The 10,000-nt window shown below is 39.6% G+C and overlaps 1 protein-coding gene across 1 annotated transcript in view; it reads left to right on the top strand.

Moving 5' to 3' along the window:
* Positions 1-1,304: 1,304 nt before the first annotated feature.
* The window catches only part of LOC139406301 (myelin regulatory factor-like), a 105,896-nt gene continuing 97,200 nt past the window's right edge, over positions 1,305-10,000 (top strand). Inside the window, exon 1 of the mRNA XM_071148773.1 lies at positions 1,305-1,999. Within this exon, the coding sequence (XP_071004874.1) occupies positions 1,954-1,999 (46 nt within the window). The 5' untranslated portion in view covers positions 1,305-1,953. The remainder of the gene's footprint in view (positions 2,000-10,000) is intronic.

Below are 10,000 nucleotides of genomic sequence, written 5' to 3'. Positions count from 1 at the left end.
TCTATCTCCCCCTCTTTCTCTCCATCTCTCTCTTTCTATCTCCCCCTCTTTCTCTCCATCTCTCTCTTTCTATCTCCCCCTCTTTCTCTCCATCTCTCTCTTTCTATCTCCCCCTCTTTCTCTCCATCTCTCCATCTCTCTCTTTCTGTCCTGTGTCCTCCACAACAATGTACATAGTGTGGCAGACATAAACGGACGGCTTGTTTAGGACGAACAGAGGGAAAGAGGGGGGGGAGACGGACGAGAGAAAGAGGGGGATAGAGAAGAGGAGAGTAAGAGGATGGTGGTGGGGGGGGGGGGGGGTGACAAAGAGAAAGAGAGACGATCCAGCTGTGACAGACAACAGAACAAACCAGCATCTCTCTGACATGCACACAGTGGCATTGTTTTAGAGGGAGGGATGTAGCTAGCTGATAAGGTTGGAGAGAAATGGATGATTCCCTTCCTCCCCCTGTTGGCTGGGACGCCTCAACAGAAAACAGTCGTCTGCTGCGCTGGAGTGTGAAAGACATTGTGAGAGTTTAGAGATCCCAGTAGCTTTTTAGGAGCAGAGACTTTTATTGACTCCAATAAAGTAAATGTCGAGGACAGTCGAGACCTTTTTGCTTCCTCACCATAGAGGCAGAGATATTGATCTTTAATCGGCCTATTGTTGTATATATATATATATATATTCACAACTCAATTTGTTGTTGTTTTCTCTAACATTCATGCTAAACTGGGTGTCACAAGGTCTAAAAAAAAAAAGATGATGATTGTGTATCTGAATAAAATGACAACATTTGGACGGAACAAACGGTAACCGAGAGAGAGAGAGAGAGTAAGAGAGAGAGAGAGAGAGAGAGAGAGAGAGAGAGAGAGACAGAGAGAGAGAGAGAGAGAGACAGAGAGAGAGAGAGAAAAAAGACAGGTCGTTATTATAATATCGATAATGCAACTCGTTTTGGGTGGATAATTGGATTGGTTTGGGGTCAACCCGGAAGGCTACTTCCTTATTTATTATGACTTTCGCTTAAATTACTTAAATATTGTTCCCAAAATAAAATGTAAGGAATAACATTTCATGTGTCCTTGGCCTATGAAAATTACGCATCAAATATGAAGGTAAAAATGAGTTAACAGAAGGCTACTGTAGCTTAGACTACTTAATGTCATCCCAATTTGGTCTCACATCCATCACCCAGGGAGGTTTAAACACACCTGTCTCATGTCCTCTCATCCCAACCGATCACACACACGCTATGCGGACCAGTAGGTCGCGTCTACGTCGGGTCCAGAGAGAGTAGGGCGAACTGCTAGAAGACAGAGGGGAGGTCATCTACACAGACGCAGTCAAATGCTCGATATTGACGTACAACGTCTTCCCGAAGACTCCTACCCTAGGTATCCATTGTCCTGCAATCAACAAGGTAACGAAATATATATACAAGAAGAATCGAACAAAGTCGAAGAATTTCTCTGGGACATTATTTAACGATGTATTGATCGTTTTTCCAAGGCGGAATTCGCGTTGTGCGACTTCTCTATGGCTATTTCTAATTAGGCTACCACTGAATGAGGTATAATAATTCTACCTGTTCACTTTTTTTGTGGATTGTTTTTATATTTAAAACGCTTGTTTTAGGCGTTGATGATTTAAAAACAAAACATGTAATATATATATATAAAGGGAAGGGAATAAAAGGAACAATAAAATAATTGTGTTCAGGTATCGCTCCTAAAACCGGAGAGGGAATCTCTCTCTATTTTTTGAACAAGGAGTGGATTTATGAGCGATAATAATTCCACGTTAGGACTTGGACTATAGTTGCCACAGCAGAGACATTTGGACACGCCGCCAGTCCCGACTGCGTGATGTATCCGTGAGAGTTGACCCCGATACAACGCAACTGTTTCGGCCGGACTCACAGGGAGCGGGGGAGTTCATGGAGGTTATTAGTGGGACCCGCTAGGATGGACGTGGTGGATGAAACCGAAGCGTTACAGAGATTCTTTGAGGGTAAGAACAATACACATTTATTTACAATATAGGCCATGTTAATGGGTTTTGTGTTGAATTTAAATGTGTGCTGGAACTAGGCTAAACAAATAATAGTCTCAGGTTGCACCTGACTGAATGGCACCCTCTTTACCAGAACTCACGCAACCTCGTTTCTCATTTTCTTATGGAAAGAAAAAAGTGTGTGAAAAACGTTGGATATATCGTAGTTCTTCTCATTCGTTGTCATATATTATTAGTGCACGTGCTATAGGCTAATTGTACTATTATCTAAAGCGGTTGGCCATTTTCACTGGGCCGACAGTGTTGTTAAATGGAATATAGGACTACTATATAGGCTGCAGACCACGAACAAAAAACACAGTGAAATGTCTTTTCAACTTCGTAGCCCTCTTTTTGTGTCAGGTTTTGTATTAACATCAGCGTTTGAATAGCATGCCTGTTATATAAACTCTACGGTTAGTGCACTGTGTAAGTAAGTACTCTAGTGCAGTGGTTCTCAATCCTGGTCCTGGGGAACCAAAGGTGTGTACATTTTTAGTAATTTTTTTTTTGTCCTAGCGCTACACACCTGATTAAAATCGTCAACTCATCAGGTTTTGATTATTTGAATCCAGTGTGTAGCGCTAGGGCAAAAAAGAAACAAACAAAAAATGTACACACCTTTGGTTCCCCAGGACCAGGCATGAGAACCACTGCACTAGAGTACTTTCTGTTACTCTATGTAATGATTTATAATGGATGAGTTTCAGAGCTGATAGTTCCAACAATGAAGAAAAGCAAGCAGGCTGAACCAGGAAGGTAGATGAGGATTCTTTTCTTTCCCTCAGACTTTTGGCCCCTTTAGGCTATAAAATATTTTAAATTAATTTTATAGAAGATTTTTTTTTAAAAAGGCTCTTGCCTAAGATGTCTTTTGATTTGAATGATTGGGAGTCCCTCAAATAACTTAGTAATAAAAGATCAAAACAAGAACTAGAAAGAGTTGGAATGGTAAACAAAGTTGTTAAGAGCAAATGTGATGGTGACGAGTCGCAGGACTTGAAGAATGGGGAGAACGGGGAGTTCTGAGGAGAAAAGGGGAGGAGGAGAGAGAGAGAGGAATGCAGCATGAAGATAAATGGTGTGGTTTATAAAGGGGGTAAACTGGGGGTACACCGTGCGAGAGAGAGAGAGAAACCCAGACAGAGCGTATTACCGTTTGACATAATCCTTCGACGTAGAGTCTCAGGTTTACGTCTGTGTAAAACTGATACATATTTACATCTGTGTAAAACTGATACATATTTACATCTGTGTAAAACTGATACATATTTAGATCTGTGCAACTGGTGATTTGAAATAGGCACCTGGTAACCCAAAAGTAAAAATATGGTTCTAAATACATTTACCGGGACTCCTAATATTCATGCCCACTATGTGAACACCCTACTACGGCCCTCTGTCAATGGGGGCCGTCCTGAGTGCTTTATGGACAGTTTAAAATATGTGTGTGGATGCGGATTAGGATATACCTCTGTGCAACTGGTGATTTGAAATAGGCACCTGGTAACCCAAAAGTAAAGTCTCAGGTTTACTGTCTGTGTAAAACTGAGATATGTTATTTTACAGAGGTTACGGTTGTTACAAATTATTATTGTTTACTACATTAAAATAAATTATTATTGTTTACTACATTATAATACATTTTTATTGTTTACTACATTGTAATAAATTATAATTGTTTACTACATTATAATAAATTATAATTGTTTACTACATTATAATAAATCATAATTGTTTACTACATTATAATAAATTATAATTGTTTACTACATTATAATAAAGTATAATTGTTTACTACATTATAATAAAGTATAATTGTTTACTACATTATAATAAAGTATAATTGTTTACTACATTATAATAAATTATAATTGTTTACTACATTATAATAAATTATAATTGTTTACTACATTATAATAAATTATAATTGTTTACTACATTATAATAAAGTATAATTGTTTACTACATTATAATAAATTATAATTGTTTACTACATTATAATAAATCATAATTGTTTACTACATTATAATAAAGTATAATTGTTTACTACATTATAATAAATCATAATTGTTTACTACATTATAATAAATTATAATTGTTTACTACATTATAATAAATTATAATTGTTTACTACATTATAATAAAGTATAATTGTTTACTACATTATAATAAAGTATAATTGTTTACTACAGTATAATAAATTATAATTGTTTACTACATTATAATAAAGTATAATTGTTTACTACATTATAATAAAGTATAATTGTTTACTACAGTATAATAAATTATAATTGTTTACTACATTATAATAAAGTATAATTGTTTACTACATTATAATAAATTATAATTGTTTACTACATTATAATAAATCATAATTGTTTACTACATTATAATAAATCATAATTGTTTACTACATTATAATAAATCATAATTGTTTACTACATTATAATAAATCATAATTGTTTACTACATTATAATAAATCATAATTGTTTACTACATTATAATAAATCATAATTGTTTACTACAGTACTGACATTTTTTTTGCATCCCATCCAGTCACTTTTCTTAGTTGTTGTGGGGTCAAATAACTGTTTAACGGTTATAACTGTATCACTTTGCTAAGTTCGATGATTTATTTATTTTATTTATTTTACCTTTATTTAACCAGGTAGGCAAGTTGAGAACAAGTTCTCATTTACAATTGCGACCTGGCCAAGATAAAGCAAAGCAGTTCGACAGATACAACGACACAGAGTTACACATGGAGTAAAACAAACATACAGTCAATAATACAGTATAAACAAGTCTATATACAATGTGAGCAAATGAGGTGAGAAGGGAGGTAAAGGCAAAAAAGGCCATGGTGGCAAAGTAAATACAATATAGCAAGTAAAACACTGGAATGGTAGTTTTGCAATGGGAGAATGTGCAAAGTAGAAATAAAAAATAACGGGGTGCAAAGGAGCAAAATAAATAAATAAATTAAATACAGTTGGGAAAGAGGTAGTTGTTTGGGCTAAATTATAGGTGGGCTATGTACAGGTGCAGTAATCTGTGAGCTGCTCTGACAGTTGGTGCTTAAAGCTAGTGTGATGATGTTGTGGTTATGGTTGTTGTGATACCCTGAAAACGACCCTTTTTTTTAATGGTTGCTTAATAAAGCTATATAGACAAACAAAAGTATGTGGACACACCTTCAAATGAGTTGATCTGGCTTTATTCAGCCACACCTGTTGCTGAGGGGTGTATAAAATCCAGCACACAACCATGCAATCTCCATAGACAAACATCGGCAGTAGAACGGCCCGTACTGAAAAGCTCAGTGACTTTCAACGTGGCACCGTCATCAGATGCCACCTTTCCAACCAGTCGGTTCGTCCAAGTTCTACCTCGCCAGAGCTTTAATGGTCGACTGTGCTGTTATTGTGAAGTGGAAACATCTAGGAGGCGAAGTGGTAGGCCACACACGCTAGCAGAATGGGAATGGCGAGTGCTGAAGCGCATAGTGCGTGAAATCGTGTTGTCCTCGGGTTGCAACACTCACATCAGCACAAGAACTGTTCGTCGAGAGCTTCAGGAAAATGGGTTTCTTTTGGCCGAGAAGCCTCACACAAGCCTAAGATCACCATGCGCAATGCCAAGCGTCGGCTTGAGTGGTGTAAAGCTCGCCGCCATTGGACTCTGGAGCAGTGGGAACGCGTTCTCTGGAGTGATGAATCACGCTTCAAATCAAATTTTATTTGTCACATACACATGGTTAGCAGATGTTAATGCGAGTGTAGCGAAATGCTTGTGCTTCTAATTCCGACAATGCAGTAATAACCAACGAGTAATCTAACCTAACAATTCCACTACTACTATCTTATACACACAAGTGTAAGGGGATAAAGAATATGTACATAAAGATATATGAATGAGTGATGGTACGATAGGCATAGGCAAGATGCAGTAGATGGTATCGAGTACAGTATATACATATCAGATGAGTAATGTAGGGTATGTAAACAAAGTGGCATAGTTTAAAGTGGCTAGTGATACATGTATTACATAAAGATGCAGTAGATGATATAGAGTACAGTATATACATATCAGATGAGTAATGTAGGGTATGTAAACAAAGTGGCTAGTGATACATGTATTACATCAAGATGCAGTAGATGGTATAGAGTACAGTATACACATATCAGATGAGTAATGTAGGGTATGTAAACAAATAAAGCACAGAATCATCTAGAAGGTCTGTATGTATGCTGAAGCGTTAAGATTTCCCTTCACTGAAACTAAGGGGCCCGAACCATGAAAAACAGCTTGTCACCATCTGGGAAGGTCTTGATTTCCAACTGATGAATCTGGGTTTGGCAGATGCCAGGAGAACTCTACCTGCCCAAATTGCATAGTGCCAACTGTAAAGTTTGGTGGAGGAGGAATAATGGTCTGGGGCTGTTTTTCGTGGTTTGGGCTAGTGCCCTTAGTTCCAGTGAAGAGAAATCTTAATGTTACAGCAAACAGGGACATTCTAGTTGATTCTGTGCTTCCAACTTTGTGGCAACAGTTTGGGGAAGTCCCTTTCCTGTTTCAGCATGACAATGCCCCCGTGCACAAAGCGAGGTCCGTACAGAAATAGTTTGTCAAGATCGGTGTGGAAGAACTTGACTGGCCTGCACAGAGTCCTGACCTCAACCCCATCAAAAAACCTTTTGGATGAATTGGAATGCTGACTGTGAGCCATGCCTAATCTCCCAACATCTGTGCCCGACCTCACTAAAGCTCTTTGTGGCTGAATGGAGTCCCTGCAGCAATGTTCCAACATCTAGTGAAAATCCTTCCTGTTATAGCAGCAAACCAACTCCATATTAATGCCATTAATTAGATGTTCAACGAGCAGGTGTCCACATACTTCTGGTCATGTAGTGTGTTTATTACTCATTGCCCTATACAGTGGGGCAAAAAAGTATTTAGTCAGCCACCAATTGTGCAGGTTCTCCCACTTAAAAAGATGAGAGAGGCCTGTAATTTTCATCATAGGTACACTTCAACTATGACAGACAAAATAAGAAAAAAAAATCCAGAAAATCACATTGTAGGATTTTTTATGAATTTAGGTTGTGGACAGGTGTCTTTTATACTGATAACAAGTTCAAACAGGTGTCATTAATACAGGTAACGAGTGGGGGACAGAGGAGCCTCTTAAAGAAGAAGTTACAGGTCTGTGAGAGACAGAAATCTTGCTTGTTTGTAGGTGACCAAATACTTATTTTCCACCATAATTTGCAAATCAATTCATTAAAAATCCTACAATGTGATTTTCTGGATTTTTTTTTCTCATTTTTGTCTGTCATAGTTGAAGTGTACCTATGATGAAAATTACAGGCCTCTCTCATCTTTTTAAGTGGGAGAACTTGCACAATTGGTGGCTGACTAAATACTATTTTGCCCCACTGTATAACTCATGGGTATTACTCATTGCCCTGTATAACTCATGGGTATTACTCATTGCCCTGTATAAACTCATGGATATTACTCATTGCCCTGTATAACTCATGGGTATTACTCATTGCCCTGTATAACTCATGGGTATTACTCATTGCCCTGTATAACTCATGGGTATTACTCATTGCCCTGTATAACTCATGGGTATTACTCATTGCCCTGTATAAACTCATGGATATTACTCATTGCCCTGTATAACTCATGGGTATTACTCATTGCCCTGTATAACTCATGGGTATTACTCATTGCCCTGTATAAACTCATGGATATTACTCATTGCCCTATATAACTCATGGGTATTACTCATTGCCCTGTATAACTCATGGGTGTTACTCATTGCCCTGTATAACTCATGGGTATTACTCATTGCCCTATATAACTCATGTATTACTCATTGCCCTATATAACTCATGGGCATTACTCATTGCCCTATATAACTCATGGGCATTACTCATTGCCCTATATAACTAATGGGAATTACTCACTGCCCTATATAACTCATGGGCATTACTCATTGCCCTATATAACTCATGGGCATTACTCACTGCCCTATATAACTCATGGGCATTACTCATTGCCCTATATAACTCCTGGGTATTACTCATTGCCCTATATAACTCATGGGCATTACTCATTGTCCTATATAACTCATGGGCATTACTCATTGCCCTATATAACTCATGGGCATTACTCATTGCCCTATATAACTCATGGGCATTACTCATTGCCCTATATAAGTCATACCTGTCAAGAAATGCAGTTTCTGCGTGGTCAAATCCAGTGTATGACAGATAGGACCGATTCGTTGTGTATGTTTGACCGTTGGGGAAATCCCTTTAGGAGACGGCTCCCGCTACGGCTCAGTGATTGATGTGACTACTGTGTCAGACCTTCCCAGTAATGTGTCATTGTGTAATGTTGTGTTGAAACACAGTGTCAAGTGTTTAGAGAGACAAGAGACCATAAAGACGGAACATGTACCTCAAATGGCACTCTATTCCCTATTTAGTGCACTACTTTTGACCAGGGGCTATAGGGCATAGGGTGCACTACTTTTGACCAGGGGCTATAGGGCATAGGGTGCACTACTTTTGACCAGGGGCTATAGGGCATAGGGTGCACTACTTTTGACCAGGGGCTATAGGGAATAGGGTGCACTACTTTTGACCAGGGGCTATAGGGCATAGGGTGCACTACTTTTGACCAGGGGCTATAGGGCATAGGGTGCACTACTTTTGACCAGGGGCTATAGGGCATAGGGTGCACTACTTTTGACCAGGGGCTATAGGGCATAGGGTGCACTACTTTTGACCAGGGGCTATAGGGCATAGGGTGCACTACTTTTGACCAGGGGCTATAGGGAATAGGGTGCACTACTTTTGACCAGGGGCTATAGGGCATAGGGTGCACTACTTTTGACCAGGGGCTATAGGGAATAGGGTGCACTACTTTTGACCAGGGGCTATAGGGAATAGGGTGCACTAGTTTTGACCAGGGGCTATAGGGAATAGGGTGCACTACTTTTGACCAGGGGCTATAGGGAATAGGGTGCACTACTTTTGACCAGGGGCTATAGGGCATAGGGTGCACTACTTTTGACCAGGGGCTATAGGGCATAGGGTGCACTACTTTTGACCAGGGGCTATAGGGCATAGGGTGCACTACTTTTGACCAGGGGCTATAGGGAATAGGGTGCACTAGTTTTGACCAGGGGCTATAGGGAATAGGGTGCACTACTTTTGACCAGGGGCTATAGGGAATAGGGTGCACTACTTTTGACCAGGGGCTATAGGGCATAGGGTGCACTACTTTTGACCAGGGGCTATAGGGAATAGGGTGCACTAGTTTTGACCAGGGGCTATAGGGAATAGGGTGCACTACTTTTGACCAGGGGCTATAGGGAATAGGGTGCACTACTTTTGACCAGGGGCTATAGGGCATAGGGTGCACTACTTTTGACCAGGGGCTATAGGGAACAGGGTGCACTACTTTTGACCAGGGGCTATAGGGCATAGGGTGCACTACTTTTGACCAGGGGCTATAGGGAATAGGGTGCACTACTTTTGACCAGGGGCTATAGGGAATAGGGTGCACTACTTTTGGACTATATAGAGAATGGGGTTCCATTTGAGACACAGATAGAGACTGTAGCTAGGTGCCCAATAACTTAGGTTTAACACATTATTATGATAGTATATGCACTGTTGACTTGACTATACACAGTTATCCATGACTGTCAAGTGATCCCTAGTCCCTACCACTCTGACAACCATTTACAATGTTTACATTCTTTCTTTGGGAGTGAGAGAGAGAGAGAGAGAGAGAGAGAGAGAGGGAGAGGGGGTGAGAGAGAGACACAGAGATGGAGAGAGAGAGAGAGACGGACAGAGAGAGAGACAGAGATGGAGAGAGAGGGGGGAGAGAGAGACAGAGATGGAGAGAGAGAGACGGGGGGAGAGAGAGAC

This window comes from Oncorhynchus clarkii, chromosome 4 (assembly GCF_045791955.1).
Source record: "Oncorhynchus clarkii lewisi isolate Uvic-CL-2024 chromosome 4, UVic_Ocla_1.0, whole genome shotgun sequence".
Classification (NCBI taxonomy): Eukaryota; Metazoa; Chordata; class Actinopteri; order Salmoniformes; family Salmonidae; genus Oncorhynchus; species Oncorhynchus clarkii.
This window is presented reverse-complemented; position numbering and strand designations above follow the sequence as displayed.